Raw genomic sequence first — 23,880 nt, 5'->3', positions numbered from 1 at the left:
AAATAGATGTTTATACATGCCAAGCACCTCAATAAGCAAGAAGGGAATGTTTGGATAGGAACAGGTGGGGTTTCTTCTACCATAGCCACCTTTATGGGGATACTCCTGAGAGGAGCAAGATATTTGAGAGATATAAAGATAAAAGGACAGGATAAACAGAACATCTTTCAGCTGCATCTCTGATACAAAAACCAGATTCCAAGACAAAGCACAAAAGTAATAAAGAGAAAGAGAGGCATACCTTTCTTAGGGGTTTTTCTTGCTGTTGCTGGATTCCCCAGTTGACCTGTAACATCTTGTAATCTCTTCTCAAGTTCCTGCTTCTTTTCAGCCATAGATTCTTCCTTACTTTTCGATAGGACAGCCTTCTTCTCTGGTCGAGCTGTGAAAGAGCAAGTTCCAACAGCTGTAAACTTCTAACAGAGATCAAAAGAATATGCACAGAAATGTTCAGGTTCAAGTATCTATATTCAAGTTAACAGAAATCCAATCACACTTACTGATAACCTTTTTCGGCTTTTTCCTGAGACAGGAGGCAACATATGCTTCCAATTCTCTTAATGTTGAAGGCTTTAAGGTTTCAAAGTCTATTTCTATTTCATCAGGATTTGAATCCCTTAGTGATGGTTCTCTTGTTTGGATGATATGCACCACTCTTCCCAGCTTGTCACCTATTGGAAACAAAAATTAGTCACAGGAAAGAGATTTATAATCCAGGGAAAGAAAAGGAAGAAACAACGCAAGAAAGGAAGAAGAAAGTAAGAAAACTCCAACATCCCACTACTTAAAAATCTAACAAGCTTTACTATCAACTTCTATAATGCATCATCACTATGAGACAATTTGGCCATGTTACCATGTATGCCATTAATTAGTTTAATACGAGTGTAATGAGTTACTTACCAGGGAGTTTATTTATATCTAAACTGAGTTGCCTCTTCTCATCATATGACATAGGCTTGGCATTATCCTCATCCTCAGAGTCAAACACCATGCCCAGAGAACCACCAGCTGCCTTCTTCTTTGATTTACTTGCATTTGACCGCTGTCTCTTTTGTTTGTTGTTACTAGTTTTGTTTTTCTTAGGTTTAGCAGGAACTGGACCAGGTGCTGGTACACTTGATGGAGCTACAGAACCTGCGACAACAGCTGCCGCTGGCGTGTTCTGATTAACTAAGGGCGCCGTAGACATGGGCATATTTGGAAGGTCAGATAACATTTTTTCTCTGTCTTTACTTTTCTTCTTCGTTTTCTTTTTCTTATCTTTACCTCTTCTTAAGGATTCTTCAACTAACAACTGGAATAAAAAAAAAATGTGTAATTAGATGACACAAAAGGCTAAATGAAAAAACACAGAAAACATACCAATTTAAAGGAACTAGTGTATAATGTAAACATGTTTAAGATAGGAAAGACTGAAGATGAATTTTTTTTTAATATTTCAAACTTAAATCCTAAATCAAGTAACCGCTTGAAACAAATTCAAACAATCTGGGTATACTCAGAAAAAACTACAAATCCCAAAAACCATAACGAAAGGTTTCCCTCATATCTATAGTCAAATCCAATTCAGAGATTCTAATACAAAGAAGTCTACAATACTAACACCACTGATTGGCAGGAGTCTTAAAATAAACTTTCATACTTACAGACCATATCTTTAGAACTAATGACTGAGGTGTTTCATACATCAGAGTTACATCCCTTGCAATTTAGATTACCAGATATGGCAGACACACACACGCAGGCATGCACGCACGCACACACACACACACACACACACACACACACACACACACACACACACAGATTCCAGCTCAAAACCTCTATCTCCAAGTATTCCCCTATATCTAAACCAGTAAAAGTTTTATCTATAAGTTAGTTAATAACTTGCCTTCATTTGTTCCTGGACCTGTTTTAGCTGCTCTTGAAGCTGAACAAGCTTTCTTTCTCTCTCATCTTCTGAGTCATCTGTTTCACTTTCACTTTCACTATCTGATTCCTCAGAGTCTGTGGCAGGGTGAATTTCAAATGGCTCATCTTCCGGCACTTTGGCATATCTGCATAAAAAGAAAAAATTACTCGACTTTCTTAAAAACACAATTACAGTAATAAAAAAAATTTATATCTACTTAAAAAGAAGAAACAATGATGTTAACAAATTGATAGGTGGTGCATATCCATGTTTTAAAGAATTTAAGCCAAAATCAAAAGAAATCCCACTACAGTCTTCAGAACAAGAGTTTGTGGCAGTTCTAAGGCAGCATCACACACCAATTTTCTTATTCATATAAAAACTAAAGTTAACCTCACCTCATTTCAAAAACATCTTGAAGTTTTCTTGCCATTGCAACAACATCATGGTCAGGAGGGTTGTATTTGTAACAGTTGGTGAATATGGTTCTGACATCATTTGCAAATTCTGCACCATTCTTGTACTCTCTATTGTCCATTTTTGTCTGAAAAGTACATAAATTATTGTATTACTGTATTGGTAAATTCATTTTACAATGATTCCTATGAGGAAAACTATTGTGGCTAACCAATCCTTTGGGTCACAAACAACTTTCAGGAACTAATTAAACTTATGAACTGTAGATCTAAACTTCACCTTTTACTTCTTTATTTACATTGACAAGCAACCTTAAAAACTAATAATACTCCATCTCTTCAAACACCTTGACTTTCATATTAATCTTCCTAATGTCCATTTTCAAATACACCATTATTAACTGCAAGATTTGCCAACATCTACCAATTTCACGTCATCACGAACTCCTATCAGTTAATCATGTCCAATGCAGAACTAGGACTGGTCTATTAATGAGACCACAGGGATAACTCAACAGTGTTGCTAGATCCTGATACAGTGATTACTGGATAAGCACCACAACTGATTATCACAAAATGTGTGCTGTCAGTGTGAAGATTGGTACTTCCTCTCCCAAGGTGAAATCACTGCACATTGAAACATCTTTTCTTAGGAAGAGAGTATAAAAGAACTCCAAAGTCCATCTTCCTGAAGGCTTGAATACTATATCCAAAGATCATACATTGATTGCATCCAACAAAATTTATGATTGAAAAAATATCTCAAATACAGATTACAATAACAGCCAAGACATTGATTAACTTACCTTAACTGTACCCAAATCCATTGGATGTTTGATTATCTCATGATAATCTGACAACCCGAGGAGATCTGCATCAACTGGTTTGTAAAAGGGCCATGCATATCCCTGCAAAAATCCAAGAGGGTACTAAATTATCATTCTACTCATGTATCTAATTAACATGTATGTTAAGGATGGTGACACAAGGAAAAGACAGAATTTTATGCTGAAGCCAAATGATAAACAAACCACTCACTTTGTTTATACAAAGGAAGAAAAGGAGTTACAAAATTATGATCAAGAACAGATGAATGCATATCAATAAATTTAAAATAAAATTCAAAACCAAAAAAACAAGCAATGAAGCAAAGCATTTCCTAAAAACTAATATGGCAATAAAGTGCTCTCAAGTTAAGACAATAACTTTGATAATCATTTGAATTATATTAACAACTGCCATCAAGCTACATAAAAAGCATAACATTCACTTACCGAATGTTTTTTAGAAAAAAGTTCTTTGAGAATTTCGTTGCAGTTTTTAAAGGATTCCGAAACCTTTCCTTTAGGTTTCGTGCTGTGTTGTGGCTGGAAAACAAATTTATCATTAATATTTTCTCTTCTAGTAAACACATACATTGAGTATTTGTGTATATGCACATGCAATTATGTAAACAATACACACAAAGGTACATACTCATTATACTTGTATGCATCCATGCTACTCCTTCACTTTCTCACACACATATCAGCACTTTCAGATCATCAATGTAAAAAAAATAATGTTTGTGAAAGGTGAATTCTCGAAGCATCGGCACCAATTATGATTTACTCTCATAATCGAGCCTTATGTATCAAATAACTATAGATTTTTTTTTTCAATTCCACACAGAATTATGCAGAAGACATCCATGTTATATATATCAAGCACCTTTGTGTTAACAACAGGTTTTTTTTAGCACTCTGAAATCTTTGCCATGCTGTGAGTAACCTTTTTTGCTAGAATTAATTTTACTACAATAATGTATATCACCAAACTTGTAAGGAAGGTTTTCCTCTGCAAGATGGTGATAGATATTAAAACTGTTGATACGATAATGATTTGATTTTTTTCCCTCCCAACACAATGTGCATGACATTCTAAGTTTCCTGAAGGTAATCTCAGCATTTTAACAGGAAGTGATTCACCCAACCACAAATAAGTACTGAAAAATAGACAAAACATCTTCCCTGGGAGCACAGAAACTGAGTATGGAGTCTCAGTGATAAGCAATAATACTAAAGCAAATTATTGTGTACATTCAGAACAAAGAGATCATATTTTATTTTATAAATTTTGGTTTGACATCCATTTGCCTTAGTTAATCAGGAATGGGACAGTCCCTGTAGAAATGGAATTTGGTAACCGTTACCCTGTGTAGATGCTCTTCCTACTCTCAGCCAGTGGCCAAGATTCAAACCTGTACACCTGAGAACCCTTTTGGTCCCCCAATTGCAAGCATTTCCACTGTACCATGGCAATCCCCACTTTTTTTTTCAAATATTCTCAATGCACTTTTGAATGGTTGGTGCAGTGCAATCAAGATTATAAATTACAAACCTAAGTGCAAAATATGGCAAAGCATTTGATGTGAAAGGTGCAGAAGCAGTTTGGTGGGACCTGGCAGTGATAAAAACTTTTGATTCATTAATTTCTTTATAGAACAGGTTGATCTCACAGTCTCTATCCTCCTCTCACCATCTCCAAATAGAGTGAGAGTGATTCTAAGGGGTCTTATTCCATGCTCAGACCTTCCCTCCTTTGCATTCAGCCATGCACTACATATCTTAATGAGATTGGAAGAGGGAAAGAACTCCATAAACTCTTTAGCATGTGTAAAGAGAATTCAGGACACCTGTTTTCATTAGGTGGTAGCTAAATACTCCAAATCTCTCTTTTGAAAGCTGCTGTGTGGAGCAGCATTTCCTAACCCCGAGTGAAATATCAGGACTCCAAGGGTGAAATCTATTGAGGTTTCAGGGGTGAGGGAGGGAAGCAGTGGCAGCTGACTTGTCAAATACAATATACAAACCAAAAAATAAGTATATTCTAAGATTGCCTTTGCAGTGACTATGTAAGATAATTTTGTAGTCCTTCTCATGAATGAGAAAATCCAAGCAAACTGATTGAAAGGGAAAAAAAAAAAAATAAATAAATAAATAAATAAATAAAATAAAAGAATAAATAAATAAAAAACAGAACAGAAGTTGGTATTCACTAATGTAGAGACATCTGGAAAGCTATTTCATTCCCTCTTTCAAGACAGAGTGCATCTGTTACTGGCTGATCATACTAACCTAGATAACCCAGGCAAAGTGGAAGTCATTCAGAATATTCAAATAAAAAGGGTAACATGATTTTTAAAAGAAAACAGAGAGAGAGAGAGAGAGAGAGAGAGAGAGAGAGAGAGAGAGAGAGAGAGAGAGAGAGAGAGAGAGAGAGAGAGAGAGAGAGAGAGAGAGAGAGAGAGAGATATATATATATATATATATATATATATATATATATATATATATATATATATATATATATATATATATATATATATATATATATATATATATATATATATATATATATATATATATATATATAAAGAAATATTGAAGCATTAGTTAGAACCTGAGAAATGTCACACAAAAAGAAGCAATTATCAAATTCTGATGGTTACCCACTTCTAGCACATTACTTACACATCATAAAAAGAAAATTACGCATTCAAAATTACTGATGCTGTATATGCATGCATCAAATTTTTACCAAAAGGCAAAGCAATTATACTACCCTTTTCAAAGTGTTTGCATGGGTCATGCAGACATGAATCTTGGTTACCACATTTGGTTACACATGACTACCAAAAACTGCTAGTGAAACAATTCAAAACTAACTCCCTGTGTGTGTGTGTGTGTGTGTGTGTGTGTGTGTGTGTGTGTGTGTGTGTGTGCTCATTACCCCTTCCATCACACCTATATTCTCTCTCTCTGTCTCCCAGCAAGCAAACACACACACACACACACACACACACACACACACACACACACACACACACACACACACACACACACACATTCATACATAGTAAAAAGAGCAACAGTTCCAGCTCTGCCAATGTCCACCATCTCACTTGTCTCCCAAAGTTATTTTCTTTTGAACTGACAATGATTTCATCTTTTACAATAACTACTATTTATTTAAATCATAACAGTAATAACATATCCCTATGAATTTTACAAACTCCCTTTGAATATTTCCCCAAAACATGGGAATGTTAACATTTTAACCCAACAATGCATGAAGATAAATAATATCTGGACACAGGCAAGAGTTCTGGGACATTTAAACATAACAACCACCAGTAACCAATTCACCTTATAACACAGATCTTACCACATTAGCTGGTACCAACCTTATCTAAACCTAATCAAAACAGTCAATAGACAAATCATAACAAGCAAAAAATATTCATGTGTTAATTTTCATCACCATACTGATTAACAGGATGAATCAAGGACATTTTCTCATGCATGATGCACATCTTTCTTGAAGCACTTTTGGCAAAATAACACAGTAACAGATAGTCACAAACTGAGACAATAGTAAAGTATCACACGACAGAGGTATCTCTCCTTAACACACATGGACAGTGATATGAAACACTATACATTTGTAACCTTCCAGCATTACACGAGACACTGGTGCTATGGATATCACATGTAAAATTCTATGCTAAACTTTTCAAGTGAGTGTTACGGATTACAATGGCAAACTTTAACTGATAACCAGATAATACACTCAACTCAACCTTTAAATTAAGAGACTTGAATATCTTAAATTTCATAGGTTCCATGTTCAATGAAATATACTATTCAACTTGGCAAAAACTATATTGTCAAAAGACAATTCCTACATGAAGCTGGTGAGTAACAATGAAGAATGGTAATTTTTCTCCCTCTTTAGAAATCCATGTACTAGAGTTTATGGTGATATACTTTTTTCATCAACTTATTCTTTATAAGTTTCTCAATTATTCTTCCATCGCATAATTGACACATCCAGTTAATCAAAATAAATAATAGATTAAAGGAGTTTTGAATGCTCTTCTGTATTCATACAGAACAAAAATTATACGAAGTACCAAGGATCTGACATCTGTTCAATTTTGCACATGCACAAGGACAAATACTAAGCAACAACATTTGCTTTATTTATTTTACAGTTTATCCAGACAGTAAGGCAAAGAAAAAAAGAGGAACCTAACAATAGATATAAAAAGTGCACCATTTCTGAAAAAGAGAGAAGCAATGAAAATTTGGAAATAGAGTGATATACTGAAGAACACATTATTGGGGAGGGTACATGGTATTACTGTTTTCTCCCTCATGCTAAAATTATTATCTCTGTATATTATCAAAACTTTCTCAGTAGCCCCTTGAGGCACGCTGGAAGACCAATTACTGAGCTGCTCATCATTGGAACTGAAGAGTGAAGCATACACAACAAGAAGGCTGTCACCACTTGTTTTGCACGTCGCACCAGTAATCCCTACCCTCTTTTCATTATTACCACAGAGAGAGAGAGAGAGAGAGAGAGAGAGAGAGAGAGAGAGAGAGAGAGAGAGAGAGAGAGAGAGAGAGAGAGAGAGAGAGAGAGAGAGAGAGAGAGAGAGAGAGAGAGAGAGAGAGATATGGAACACAATATAAATGTTAGCTTTGAAAGTGACATAATGATGGACAAATTATTGACACACACACACACACACACACACACACACACACACACACACACACACACACACACACACACACACACACACACACACACATTTGTATCACAATTTAATCATAATAAACTAAGTATGATAGTTTTATTAATGGTTCATAACTAGATAAATGTGATAGATAAATACATTCTACATATATATAATCTTCCCATCATTTGCAAATAAGGTGCTGTCAATATAAAAATTTTGCTCTTAACTTGTAAGCATAATACATGAAAAGGATAATGAAAGAAAAAAAATCTATGAAGCATTCTACAACTTAGCTAAGGAGGAAAAATGAGAGAGAGAGAGAGAGAGAGAGAGAGAGAGAGAGAGAGAGAGAGAGAGAGAGAGAGAGAGAGAGAGAGAGAGAGAGAGAGAGAGAGAGAGAGAGAGAGAGAGAGAGAGAGAGAGAGAGAGAGAGAGAGAGAGAGAGACGAGGGGGGGCACGAGGAGGCTAAAACACATGTACATATTTCCACTGCATCTTCCCATTTTTCTAACACCAGAGCTGCTGCACTGGCCATGATTCTACCAAGTTATGTACTTCCTAAGCCAAGACAACAATACACTCTGAATAAATTTGAAAATGTCTAGCTGGGGTGATAGGTGGGACATATCAGTTTATGAAATGTAACACTACATGATTAATTTACATGTTGAGAGTAAAAGCTAAAAAAAAAAATGCCAAGACTAAATGCTTTCAACAGGAAGTATCTTTGTGTACTTTCTATTTAATATAGTAATTTTTTTCAAGTGGAATATCATAAGAGTTCACCTCCCCTTTATTCAAATCATAAGATTCATTGTAAATATTTGGTGATCCTTAACATAATGCCCAGCAGACTATGTATGTATGAGCCTTGATTCTCAATTTAGTCTTAATGCAACATTTACTAAAGAGGTCATCCACTATATGCACATGTACAAATACCTAAATGTTGCTTGTCTATATTATGTACAGATCTGAGAGAGTAAGATCAGGATGAAATAGAACAATCACTTAATAAAGCCAAACCTTTAAAGTTTTACTCTTGAGAAAAACATAATAAGAAGAGAACTTGTTATCAAAATGTGTTTTGGAGGGACTGGTGAAAACTTCTTCTGTGAGCAAAGGAAAAGGAAATCAGAACAAGAAGACGGATGCATGCATGTATGCATTCATGTATTGCAAAAGATAAAGCACAATATAAACTGGCAGATGTGATATGGACAAACAGGAATGAGTGAGAAATGGAATACATAGCACCTCATAACAGCAAAAGTTCACCAAGATGCACCATTAATTACAACACCAAAAATGTGCTTTAAGAACATAGAAAAATAAAATCTAGAATGTAATTTTTTCACTATACATATTAATAAATCAAATTATGTGAAACAACTTATACTGGCCTTCTATTATTCCAATTATTGGTAAAACAATAAAAAGCTTCAATTAGTGGTGCTGTGTTGTGATAAAGGGAGTACACATAAAATATATGAAGTAAGTAACTACTTCTAAAACTTTCTGCCATATGCCATGATGCATTTATGCAAAATAATGAGCTAATTACTTATGATGAGGGCATACTATTATACCCATCTATCAGCAGCAACTTAAAAAAAGACCAATCACTGCATTTCCATTAAAAAATTTTCATCAGGCATACAGACGGAAAAGAATCCAGACTACCTAGTAATAACAAAGCTTAAAACCGAGACTCAGATATATATCAGAAGAATCACTCTAATATTTACCTGAGAATCTGGTAAATCCTTGTTTACCTTCTTGATTTGTCTGCCTGACTCTCTCCGAGAGGATATCTTCCCCATCTTTTCTCCTAGCCCCGGTGAAAATGCATCTAAATTAGAGTTGCCAATCATTGGATTCATTGCGTCTGCTTTCCTCTTAATCCCCTTCTGAAAATAAAGACACAATCATGAATAACTTTCTTCCTGGAAATTTGTTTGAAAAAGGTCACCACATTTCTACATAAACACACATTCACACCCTATCCATCAATTCAAGTATGTCTAAAACAGACATTCTTGAAAAGTACAAAAACCTGCCTATGGTCTCCATAATGACTAAAAAAGCAGGTTAGATGTTTATGTATTTTAGAAAGCAGATGAAATGATATGCAAGAGGATAATGGTTCAAACACATACAGCACATCACAAACTTTCAAGAAGGAATATGAAGATTTTCAGAAATGATGTTTACAATACTTTATCGAAATTCATCTGCAAATGTAACACTCATTAGTAAATCACATCTACATAGAATCTAGGGATTTGTGCATAACCATATAATGTTGCAGACTTGCAGTAATGTCTACTGTATCAGTCTGGCATTCTGCTTTGTTAAATGTAATCTATCAAAAATAAAAATTTCTAAAAATGCTGACAATTATCAGTTTCCAACAAAAAAATCATAAAAGTAAATCACATTAGATCTTATTTGCTTCAAAAAAAAAATTCTGTGATAAGTTGTGAGCATCACTTTTCTTTGATGAATTTTATGTAACACTACTTCACACAGATGTCTAGCTTATGCCATATCACCTGGTAACTGCCTAAAGACTGCCTGTCTAAGACAAGGTTGCCAATCCATCCATATTTATTATTATCACAGCAAAACAAACAAAATATACACACCAACACTGCCACATTGTTCACCACAGCATTACCAGAGGCAATGCTAACACAAGACTACCCAATCCAAAAAACCCATCCACCCACATACAAACATGCAGACTCCCTTGAAAGAAAGTTCCAAAGTAATAGATAAATAAGGAGCAAATGTTGCATCAGTAATTCAGAGGAACAGAGAACCTCTGATTAAGGATTAGTAACATTCATCAATGAGTTTGGGAAAAAATTGAGATGTGCAGGTTGTGGAGAAAAAAAAAATTAAATAAATGCATAAAATAAACAAAAAAAAAAAAAATAAATAAATAAATAAATAAAATAAATAAATAAATAAATAAAAATAAATAAAAAAAATAATAAAATCCCAAACCCCACACAAGAAACTTAGGCAGGATTGAAAGAAACACATATTGAGGATGACAACCTTGAAGAAATGCAAACAAGGTCTTTGGAGAGAGAGAGAGAGAGAGAGAGAGAGAGAGAGAGAGAGAGAGAGAGAGAGAGAGAGAGAGAGAGAGAGAGAGAGAGAGAGAGAGAGAGAGAGAGAGAGAGAGAGAGAGAGAGAGAGAGAGAGAGAGAGAGAGAGAATTCCCATGCAGTCAGAAGTAGCATCAATTCCAAAAACAAATTAACAATATGACATATGTCCCAAGTCTTTATTCAAGATACAAAGTTGCTGAGTGAAAGACGAGAGATTAAAAGTTGCAAGGAACCATAGACAATATCTGACTACAATAAGTAGAACCTTTAAACAAGAATTTCCCACACCTGAATGGCATAAAAATATATTTCACAATCCTGAACATGAATCTGTTGCACTCGAACAGCCAGTGCTTGAACTATCCCACCAGTCACCTCTCATGATCCTTTGTGTTGTTTTACCAGCAGTGTTGCCTACATTTAGAGAATTTGATGGCACTGAAATAAATTATTTTGCTGCTACTTCAAGCATATCAATTATTCTATATAATATGTAATATGAATTAGCAGTACATGTAAAATAGGTGCATGACATATCTAACTTATAAATTACTGTTTTCACGACATGCATGGAAGTACAAGGAATGAGGATCTGGCACATTTCTTAGAGGATTTTGAGAAAAGACTTCTGGCAACAGTTTTATCAGGAGTCCCCCACCTCACTCATTGCTGCCTCACAGGAGCCATGAATGACAGTGATTGAGTGTTGTTCACATTACAGGTGAGATCTAAACAAATATTTACATTTTCCCTTATTTTCAATGGGAATTTTTTTTTTTATGAATACAAACATTCAAAATAACAGCCTGCTTGAACATGAACAAATTAAATGTGTTTAAAGGCTCTACAGTAAAAAAGGATTAAAAGAAATATAAAAAATGTAATAAAATTAAAAATTGAATAAATGAGAGCAAATTAAGACCCACTTGAAATTATACAGTAAAAGTGGCAACACAGAAAACTAATAAAAGATTAAGAGTGGTAAAACCAGATACACTGTCACTGAAAAAACATTTACACCATACATAAAGAACACTATCAAACATAATGGTGGGCACTTTGTCTTGGTTACCCCTCTTCATAAGAATGCTGCCCTGGTGTACAGATTTCAATACACCAAACCAGAGATATGTTAACCTTAGTTCAGTAACAAAATAACCTCCTCTGACTAACAAACATACATTAACAGGTAAGGGAACTTCTTCCTCAGAACAAAAGCACTGAAGATGAAAAGAGGAAAATATGATGAACAGCAAGAACATGTAATAGTAGCAGATACGATAAACGAGAAGAGGTACAAACACCAGTTCCAAAAAACAAAAAAAGCCACTGGCAGTAAATAAAGAGGCCAAAGTATATGAATGCAGCAATGACTGGGAGATTCAATGAGACCCTAGGCAGTCTGCATATGTAAGTGGATTGAAAAAGGAGAAATGAATAAGAAAGGAAAAAGACATCTAAGAAAATAATGTGGAAATGGCAATAACTGTACCATCATCTTTGATATGAGAAAGCATTAAAAATTTCAATGGGAAAAAAAAAAAAAAAAAAAAAAAAAAGATTTAGGGAGAGGCAGAAAACAGGAAATGCATAAAAGATTAAGGCAACATACTGCGAAAGCAAATGTTCAAACCTAACAAACAAAATTATAAGAGAAATTAAGACTTACCCAACTGTAGGACTACAAAAACATACTAATAAGGGAAGACCTGAATGAAGAAGAGAGAAGATCATTAAAACATTGCAAGAGAAAGTAAAGATAAAACAAGGAAAGAATAAGAAAACAAAAGAAAACTATGGAAGCACTGAGAAAAAGCTTTTCAAGTATTAAGTATGATGTAAGATACAATGAACAAGATGCCAAGAGATAGAGATAAAAATCAGAATACAGAAACAAGGGAATATGAGAGAGAGAGAGAGAGAGAGAGAGAGAGAGAGAGAGAGAGAGAGAGAGAGAGAGAGAGAGAGAGAGAGAGTTATACACTGCTGTAGGTGAACAGCAATGTGGGACCAAAAGTAGATTCAGATGAACAAAACTACTTAATAACAAAGATATAAGATAAAGATCCAGAATGAAACGAGTGTTAAGGAGAAACAGAGAGATAGCTACCAAGAAGTCAGTATCAAAAATAATTATAGCCTGCTGACAATCTTAAATGAAATCATAAATCATGGTACAAGCATTATCAGTAAGACAGTTGTATGGAAAAATAATGATGTAGTACAGCCTCCACCCACCTATGAAGAAAATGAACAACTTGTTAAGAAAATTCACTTGAAAGGCTAACACTGAAAATATTATGGATACTGATGTGCTTCATGGGAACGGCTTCACTCCAACAAATTTGGAATACAAAGATCTCACCAAGATCCAACCTTATATACAACATAAGAAGTACACCCACCAGAGGAAAGATGAGCACAGCAAGCAAGAACATATCACACCAGGGCAATTAGTTTATTAGTGACCTTTGTACTAAAAGATGTGAAATATCATCTCCCTGAATTAATTCTCTGACTGTCTTGTACTCTTATTTAGGCTGAGAGAGTACATGTTTCTAGTCTCATGAGTGTTGTCTTGAAATTTGTGACTGTACGTTGTTCCTGGTAAAATTCTTGCTCTAAAAATGTTTCTTAAGATTTTGAGTTCAAATGGACTAATCTAATATGTTCAAAGAACCAGTCATATTTTTAGGATTAAGTATCTATAGGATTGCTAAAATCAGCAAAATGGTAAAAAGATAGATAGTGTAGGCAAAAAGAATTATAAATAAAAGATACAACCAAAGAAAAAAAATAGTTGCAGCAGGAAATGTTTAAAAATATGCATAATTTGTGAATATCATTCAGCAGAAATAAAGAGAAATCATTCAGGATATAAAGGAAAGTTACTTGCTCATAAAAAGGGAATTGTAATAATAGGGCACAGAATATATAAAAAAGATAAGTACAAAAGAGAAACACTGATAATCTGTGCCACTATCAATATTGAGATGTTTGTTTACATGAACTCTTATAAATTTCATCTCCCCATACAGTGAAGTTTGAAAAGCTGAAAATTACAAAAATTCTAACGAGACAAAGGCAAACAACACTGCAACATTGAAAATATTAGAACTAGTAAATTTATGGATATCAAAAACATAAATTACTTCAAGTTTTTCATGTGTTGTTCTTCAAACTTTGCAGGATTAGCATCCCACAGCCCAATCCATCAATCAAGTCTGTATCCTGCCAGCAAACATTCACATTATTTCCCCTCAGTCTCCATTGTGTCTGAAGCAGAAAGCACAATTCCTTTCTCACTTCCTCTTATAGGTATAAGAGTCAGGGGGGATGGGGACACAGCCCCCTTAAGTTTAAGCCAGATAAAATTTTTGGGCAAAGTAGCCAATATTGTAGGGCTATCCAACAGGTGGATTGTAGACTGAATCCAGTAGGTCCTTGAGTGTCTTTTCTTTTAATACATGGAATTTTCCTTTTCCTTAAAAAAAAAAAAAAAAAAAAAAAAAAACAATGCCAAAACTGTCCTTTGTACTTTGCTAAAACATTTCTTAGTTCATACTGTTCATAAATAAGCAATCAGCCACTGTTGACAGGCTGAGCTGGATGCTCATGTCCATACCATCTGTACATAAATCATGTAATGGTGGAAGGGCTCGTAAACTGTACATACATAGGGAGGCGGTGGCATAGTGGATAAGGTGGTGAGCGTGGGATTGGGCAGACGTCCATGCGTAGGTTCGAATCCCACCACGTACAGCCTTAAAACACTTTGCCATTTGTTGAGTGGTTTAAAGTTACCTACATACCACCATGATACCCAGGTTCTAAGTGGTTACACTCAAGATGAGCTTGGGCAGTGATATGAGCCCTAATATGGGTACCACTATAAATAAAATTGCCTGCGCCACTAATGGGCGGAAGCTGAACAATGCTTCTCATACACTCTTCAAGTGTGCCTACAGAAAGAGAGAGAGAGAGAGAGAGAGAGAGAGAGAGAGAGAGAGAGAGAGAGAGAGAGAGAGAGAGAGAGAGAGAGAGAGAGAGAGAGAGAGAGAGAGAGAGAGAGAGAGAGAGAGAGAGAGAGAGAGAGAGAGAGAGAGAGAGAGAGAGAGAGAGAGAGAGAGAGAGAGAGAGAGAGAGAGAGAGAGAGAGAGAGAGAGAGAGAGAGAGAGAGAGAGAGAGAGAGAGAGAGAGAGAGAGAGAGAGAGAGAGAGAGAGAGAGAGAGAGAGAGAGAGAGAGAGAGAGAGAGAGAGAGAGAGAGAGGGGTACACACAAGCAGCTAACAATGTGCACATGTTTAAAGAGAAAGAAGACAAATTCAGGTATAGAGACAGGACAAAATGAGCTTTTGCTCGGACTCTGTACAATACAACTAGGTAAACACACACACACTTTGTTAGATCGGATTAGGGATTACTTGAGAGATGAGAACTGTGATCAGAGATACATACTCATCTTGGGGAATAGCAACAAGTGGAATGCCACAAGGGTTACTGTTTGCCCCCATAAGTCCCAGGTATATGTAAATGACATACAAAATGGGGAAAACTGTTATATTAATTTCTTTGCTGATGATGCAAAATTACTAAGAGTAATCAAAACCCAAGAGGACTGTTTGTTGCTGCAAGAAGATATAAATCTACGAGTGGAGTAAGAAGTGGAATTAGAGTTCAATGCCAAGAAATGTCATGTAATGGAATTGGGAAAGAGTAAGGGAAGACTGGTATGGAACTATCTGATGGGAGAGGAACAAATAATGAAGACGAAAGAGGAAAAATAAAAGATCTGGGAGTAATTATACAGGAAAATCTAAACCCTGAAAAACACACAAGATATTTGGATTAGTATATAAAATGTTGACTAATATTAGAGTGGCATTTCATTTCATGGACAAAGATGTGATGAAAAAAAATATTATGAGCATGATGCGTCCAAAGCTGGAATGTGTAGCAGTGCTGTGATCAGCGAGCTCTTAAAGAGATATAAGAAGAATAGAGCGGATCCAGGAGATAGCTAAAGATGGTGCTGGAACTAAGGAACCTAACATATGAAGAAAGGCTGAAGGAAATAGGACTGCCAACCTTACAAGATAGAAGAGAACTAGACCTAATAACAATGTATAAGATGGTAAATGTCATTGAAAAAATAGACAAGGAAGACTTGGTGCTGGTGACAGAAGAAGCTAGAAGGACAAGAGGACACATAAAGATTAGGATGAGGCAGTGTATGAAGGATATTGGAAAAGTTTTTTTTTACATAGAACAGTGGAAAAGTGAAATGCATTGAGTAATGAAGTTGTTACAGCACATAATGTCCATAACCTTAAAAAAAAATTGGATAAATGGAGATAGAACACTGTGACCCCCCCCCCCACTTGAACCCTGTACAATACAACTAGGTAAACACACACACACACACACACACACACACACACACACACACACACACACACACACACACACACACACACACACACACACAAAACAAATAAAATAAAAAAAAATAAATAAATAAATAAATAAACAAATAAAAAAATAAATAAAATAAAATAAATAAATAAATAAATAAATAAAATATATGAATATAAAATTACCCAGATTTACATGCAAAATATATTTTGGGGAGGGAAATCAACTCCCCCCAGTTGAGAAAGATCTCGTACACCTACATTTCCTCAATCCAATTCAATGAATGACAACACACTTTAGCACACCTTCATGCCAAATAAACTGATCAGTAACATCAACTAATTATAACATTTAAGATACTTTGTGAATCATATAATACCATGCCCATGTCCTAAGATAACACTGACTTCATACATTTCAGTATAGCTGACAACTCTTAGCATATGCCTCATTCTCCTCCATGTTTCAATTCTATTTGATAAAGAATAAACCTATTTAACAATACAAGTGTAAACAAGTTTCATAATGAGGGTGTGATACTCACCAGTATAACTACAAAATTCACTAATGATCTCCAGTTTATGCAAATCTGATTTGCTAAATTTCATAAAAAGTTTATACAACACCAGAGTATCTTTGTTCCCTCCTGACAATTTATTGCCAAGTGTTGCAAGACTTCTAAGACAACCATTTCAAGCATGCAAATGATGGCTACAGAGGTCAAGATATTCTGTAGTATAGGTTGAACCTCCCAAATCCAGCAACCACCGGACCTTAGACTTGCCGGACCATGGAAAATTCCGAACTATAGGTGGTCCCCAAAACACCCTCTATATACTTACCTAATGTTGTACTGTCGGCATAGGGTTCGCACTGAAACACCTTTATCTAGCTTCCTCAATAGGTCCACTTTCTGTTGCACTGATATTGTCATATGTCTGCGCTTTTTCTTTGGTTCACACACAACACTATCACTTCTTGATCGCTTGGAAGCCATGTTTAAGGGCAAATATTACAGAAAAAAATGTTTATGCACCTGAGGAGGGGGGGTGCTTGCAATGAGCAGCAGCGTGGTACTGATCCAAATTTGACCCAGTATGCCCAGGCTCCAAAACACAGTACAGCGCCGCCGCGTCCTAGCGACGGTCCGGCAAATTACTCCAACCAATTCAAAAGTTCCGGCAAACAAAAATTTTGCTGGATTACAGGTGTTGCCGGATGAAAGAATACCGGATTAAGGAGATTCAACCTGTAGTATGTGAAGGATCTTCTACACATTACGGTAATGAACTCTAACACAAGGAAACAGCCAGTCATAATGTTCATTGCCATTTAAACATTTCAAACAAAATCAAAAAACCTTTAGTGATTATCAATAACAAAACCAAGTTGAATTAAATTAAATCCTTAAACTTACCTTACATTCAAAATACTCAACAATGTAGGACACTAAATTTTTGCATTGCATTCATCATGCAAAGATCAATGACTAACAACATTAAAGCAAGTGATTCACATCCCATAAAGCTAGCAAATGATCATTAATACAAGTACTGTATATCAAGCAGTGAAACATGACTGTCACATGTGTTATTATCTGACTTTAAATTCAATGTAATAGTGTACTTCGTGAAATTGCCTCTATATCTATCTCGCAACATTTTACTTTCTTTCTTCCCCACCTTCCCTATAATACAAAATAATTACCTTTAATCAAAGACAATGCCTAGAGGGTGTTGGGACCAAGTGACATCCTCCTATAAGGACAGATGCAAAACACTATCCCTTTGCTGCCTTGGGAAGCTTCTTGATCTCATGCTACTTCTTCCACCTTACCAAATGACATGATCTTGAAGACATTCCAGGTATATACTGGAGGCCATGTCACACTTACAGCACATATGCATTTTTCACCAAGCCAATCAAGAAATGCCATGCACATTATTATAGACAAAGACTCATGGATGAGCTGATGAAAATGTGCAATTTGAATGTTTGACTTTCACTTTTGATAATGAACCTATGAAGCTTTCCAATCTGTCACTGTCCTCCATTCATTCCTTCCCCCTTGTTACATAAATCATTCACAAAGTATTGAAGAACAAATCCTACCTTGAGATGACCGATGAGAGAGAGAGAGAGAGAGAGAGAGAGAGAGAGAGAGAGAGAGAGAGAGAGAGAGAGAGAGAGAGAGAGAGAGAGAGAGAGAGAGAGAGAGAGAGAGAGAGAGAGAGAGACCTATATAACACTTCATTTGAAGATCAAATTCTAATATATTTAATGCATCATTCAGAAATATATTGATTGCATTACAAAAAATAACTCATTAAGACTTTTCTGGTAAATTTCAATATATACTCTGGCCTGCAATTGAACACATGAAAATACCAGGTGATGCACATGCATATTCATGAAGTTTTAATAATAAAAAAGAAATGATTCTTTTTCTTATAAATTATTAATTCAGTTTCAAGACCAGTGAAGAAACACAATATAGAGGAAATGAACACCAGCTTGAAGAAAACATTGAATAAGATAACAATAACAAGAGAGAGAGAGAGAGAGAGAGAGAGAGAGAGAGAGAGAGAGAGAGAGAGAGAGAGAGAGAGAGAGAGAGAGAGAGAGAGAGAGAGAGAGAGAGAGAGAGAGAGAGACCTATATAACACTTCATTTGAAGATCAAATTCCTAATATATTTAATGCATCATTCAGAAATATATTGATTGCATTACAAAAAATAACTCATTAAGACTTTTCTGGTAAATTTCAATATATACTCTGGCCTGCAATTGAACACATGAAAATACCAGGTGATGCACATGCATATTCATGAAGTTTTAATAATAAAAAAGAAATGATTCTTTTTCTTATAAATTATTAATTCAGTTTCAAGACCAGTGAAGAAACACAATATAGAGGAAATGAACACCAGCTTGAAGAAAACATTGAATAAGATAACAATAACAAGAGAGAGAGAGAGAGAGAGAGAGAGAGAGAGAGAGAGAGAGAGAGAGAGAGAGAGAGAGAGAGAGAGAGAGAGAGAGAGAGAGAGAGAGAGAGAGAGAGAGAGAGAGACCTATATAACACTTCATTTGAAGATCAAATTCTAATATATTTAATGCATCATTCAGAAATATATTGATTGCATTACAAAAAATAACTCATTAAGACTTTTCTGGTAAATTTCAATATATACTCTGGCCTGCAATTGAACACATGAAAATACCAGGTGATGCACATGCATATTCATGAAGTTTTAATAATAAAAAAGAAATGATTCTTTTTCTTATAAATTATTAATTCAGTTTCAAGACCAGTGAAGAAACACAATATAGAGGAAATGAACACCAGCTTGAAGAAAACATTGAATAAGATAACAATAACAACACCAACACTAACAAAACAGCCTACTACTACTACTACTGTCCAATTGAGAGAGAGAGAGAGAGAGAGAGAGAGAGAGAGAGAGAGAGAGAGAGAGAGAGAGAGAGAGAGAGAGAGAGAGAGAGAGAGAGAGAGAATTTTCTCTCTTACTTCTTTTATTTACCATCTTCATTATTAGCTACTGCAACTAACAGCTAACAAAACTAATGATAATATTAAAGCAAATAAGTAATGGTTGAGTGGGATAAGTTAAGAGGATAATATATTTCCTTAATTGGCTCCTTCCTCCAGGCCCCTCCCTAAAAAAAAAAAAAAAAAAAAAAAGAAGGGGTTGGGGAATGATGTAAGGATGTGCATGGCATGTTGTAACAAGTCACTCTCCAATCTTTTGTAATGTGTGTAAACTTTTGTGATGAAGCTTCCATGGTGGTTACTCAACAAACCCAAGCATTAGGGTGCAAATACACATCCTCCATATTCTCAAAAGATCACAGGAGACAGCCCCAATAAGAATTAAAGCAGAAAGAAAGAAACCGTCATCCTTATGTTCAAGTTAATAATGACAACACACAAGGGTACATGTAACAATAATAATGACAAATATAAAGAATGCTTGCTAAATAATCAATGGTTAAAATTCTATCAGTTATTTTATACATAGTCCCTGACACACACAATGAAGCTAAACATACTGTAGGGAATCTTACCTGCGTGTCATTCTGATTCCACCCATCAATAGTTGTGGAGGGGTTCGGATGACTGGGCGCTGGCGTGGGATGAGGTGGAAAGCCTTGCATTGGCCCTCCTAGTGACACCTGGAAAGATATGTAGTGTTAGGAAAGTTTACCCACCAAAGATAGGATCAGACACAGACACAGACAGACAGACAGACACACACACACACACACACCACATAGTGTAGTGGTTAGTATGCTCGACTCACAATCGAGAGGACCGGGTTCGAGTCCCGGGAAGCAGCGAGCAAAAGGGCAAGCCTCTTAATGTGTGGCCCCTGTTCACCTAGCAGTAAATAGGTATGAGATGTAACTTGAGGGGTTGTGCCTCGCTTTCCCGGTGTGTGGAGTGTGTTGTGGTCTCAGTTCTACCCGAAGATCGGTCTATGAGCTCTGAGCTCGCTCCGTAATGGGGAAGACTGGCTGGGTGACCAGCAGGCGACAGTGTGTGTGTGTGTGTGTACACACACACACACACACACACACACACACACACACACACACACACACACACACACACACACACACACACTTTTACTTCCACTGTGCATCACCTGCCAAGCTATTACAGTAGATAGAACAATTATTTGGCATTCGTACTTCCAGCAAAGCATAACTCCATTCTCCACTAAATATTGCAGAGTTGTTTACAAACTGTTTTCTGTCCTTTCAAAGACTTTCTCAAGATATTCCATGCCAGGCCACAGGATTTTCCTCTATACATTCATGTATTCAGATATATCAAAGCATCTTGAGGAAGAATACTGTATATCTTTATATTTTTGTATAACATTATGCAACAGAAAATATAAGCAATGTTGAAGATATACTTCCAAATGTCTATATATATATTTTTTCATTAATCAAGTTGAGCATATTATGTAGTTTTGTGTCATGATTACTCTTATGGAATAGTTTTAGCTTGCATTTCATAGAAATATTATCCACAAAAGTAACCCACTGTTTTTTGTGCATTTGTTATGAGCCAAGCAGAGTGGATCTGATTTTAATCCCTCATATGGCTAACCTTGTTTTTGCCTTCATATATCAACCTAATCAAGTGACTGATTTCATATCCAGGGCCACAGTATTTTACAAACAATCTTCATAAGAATTCTGCACATTAGTAATCACTCTTATGGTATCTATCTAAATATATTTTTTCATAAACATACAAATATAATTCACCAGTTTAGTTATGTGGACCACAACTGAGGTCGGGCAAGTATGATATTTCACTCGCAATACACAACAATATTCAACTACCAATTCACAACACTTCCTTTAGTAACAAACCAGAGCAGGAAAATGAGTGATATTCTGAACATAACAATGATTGCCAGATTTCTTATTTATATTCAGAAGTTCAAACTCTTCTACCCAACATTACATAAAAAGAATGGGAGCTTTAAAACATCACAAGTTTAAATGTTTTTAATTGATTATGTAGTGACAACTGAGTTTAAATGTTTCTAAGTGATACAGTGACAATCACATCAATGACATGGAAGAGATCAGCAGGATTCCATAAGCCCAAACAGTTAATTATGATGCAATGCCTCTGTGTGCATGACATGTTGAGAGGCAAATCACTAAGTCTTTTAACAGTACAGTAATATCATCTTTCTCATATGACACATCAATTCAAAATAATTTAAAACACCTGACTGACTTTAACAGTCTTTGCCTATTCTGCATCTGACATTTTGTGTGTATAATGTATCTGGAGAAGAATTCCATTTATTCTGGTCTAGTTTCTATTATGTGTAGTGACTACCACCAGAGTAAACTTTAGTGTTGATCTTATCAAAGCATCACAGCCATCACTGGCTTGACAGTTCATTTAAGTGAATCGAAACCAGTCATGCTAAACAACATTCTTCTTGTTCTTCTAACCTTTTTAGGAATATAAATGGTCTACCATTATCCTTTCTTTCTAAATATTGTCCATTTTCTAAATTCATTTTACCATAATTGTACATGTATTTATCTTTTACAAGTTATCCTGGACTATGACTTAAGTCTAGTCCAATACTGAGTAGTTTCTTCTTTATAAGCTGCTCTTTGCAAAGCAGTCCAGTACAGCAAAAATGTGTGCTGCTAATAAATCATTAATCTAAAATAAAGGCAAAGCTTTTTCAACAGCACTTATACCAGCACACTTACTCCTATGTACCTCCAACAAAGGGATACTAAACAAAATATAGCATTAACACATATTTACAAACAAGTTAAACAGGACTGTAAAGACTAACACACTGTGGATAATCAAAACAAGTTAACATCAGCCAAGCACACACATGCAGCCCAGCAAGTCCCACAATCCTTCTTGAGGATTATCACAACTGGATGCTAAAACTCACACACTGATAGTACAGACCAAAAGAGAAAGCATCAGTCCAATGAAGCCTATAGTCCATAGATGCAGACACTAGGGTTAGGTTAGCTTAGCAATTTGCTAATTCAACAGTTACCTTACAAAAGACACAGGAATAACTGCATTACTGTACTTTTAATCAAGCACACAATCTAATCTGACAGTGTAAAATATCTGTAAACAACATATTCAGTAAGTTTAGATTTTGTCTTATGAATATCTGAAACTTTTTTGACACCACATTCTTCACATAACTTAACAAAAGCACCACTTTCAAATTTTTCTATCAACTTTTTTGTGCTACAGTTAAATTCATCCTTTTCCTCATTTTACTTTTCTCCACACTGCATGGTTATAGAAAATTACGGGAAGGAAAAAACACGAGTTACAAAAATTACAGAACAATGTGCTACATGTTATTACACTGATCTAAACGAAGTCTTCTTTTAACCCATTTTGCTTTACATAACTTCATAGGTTATCCACTCATTTCTTCTGCCACTTTCTTGTCAGTTTCCTGTAGTTAGTCTGTCTTTTTCCCAAACTTTGTACCAAAAATTTTCTTTTCATATATTTCACTTCATCCAACTTTCTTACAACTACAAACAACCCTAAAACTGTGATGATCCCTCCATCCTCTTCTAGTCTCCTATACTATTCTTACTCACCTATAAGCTAACCTTTCTCTTCCACATACTCATCACATTCCACCATAATACTCTACAGTTTCCTTTAGTCCCACTGCCTGCCAGCAAGCCAGTAGCTCTCAATCTTGATTCTCAATATGCCATAACTCTGTATGTAAAACTACCCCCGGAGAGAAAAAAAAAAAAAAAAAAAAAAAAAAAGAGCTGGCAATCCATGACTATTGTTCTCCACATTCCTCAATTCTCACTAGAAATGACCCAACTGAGCAACTGCAGACTTAGCAACTCTGGCAGGACAAAC

General features: G+C 35.5%; 1 protein-coding gene across 9 annotated transcripts in view; it reads right to left on the bottom strand.

Annotated features, from left to right (window-relative positions):
- LOC123520340 (bromodomain testis-specific protein-like) overlaps positions 1-23,880 on the bottom strand; it is a 70,210-nt gene that overhangs the window by 27,441 nt on the left and 18,889 nt on the right. For 7 of the 9 annotated variants that reach the window (XM_045282556.1, XM_045282555.1, XM_045282561.1 and 4 more), the window contains 9 exons: positions 20,529-20,636; positions 9,650-9,811; positions 3,606-3,698; positions 3,138-3,239; positions 2,314-2,459; positions 1,895-2,060; positions 904-1,297; positions 501-671; positions 242-382 (listed from right to left, as the gene is read on the bottom strand). In XM_045282556.1, coding sequence (XP_045138491.1) covers positions 242-382; positions 501-671; positions 904-1,297; positions 1,895-2,060; positions 2,314-2,459; positions 3,138-3,239; positions 3,606-3,698; positions 9,650-9,811; positions 20,529-20,636 — 1,483 coding nt within the window. The remainder of the gene's footprint in view (positions 1-241; positions 383-500; positions 672-903; positions 1,298-1,894; positions 2,061-2,313; positions 2,460-3,137; positions 3,240-3,605; positions 3,699-9,649; positions 9,812-20,528; positions 20,637-23,880) is intronic. The other 2 variants (XM_045282557.1, XM_045282564.1) reach the window with 2 other exon arrangements.

The sequence above is a fragment of the Portunus trituberculatus genome, chromosome 46 (assembly GCF_017591435.1).
Source record: "Portunus trituberculatus isolate SZX2019 chromosome 46, ASM1759143v1, whole genome shotgun sequence".
Classification (NCBI taxonomy): Eukaryota; Metazoa; Arthropoda; class Malacostraca; order Decapoda; family Portunidae; genus Portunus; species Portunus trituberculatus.
Note: the sequence above shows the minus strand (reverse complement) of the source record. Positions and strands in the feature narration are given on the sequence as shown.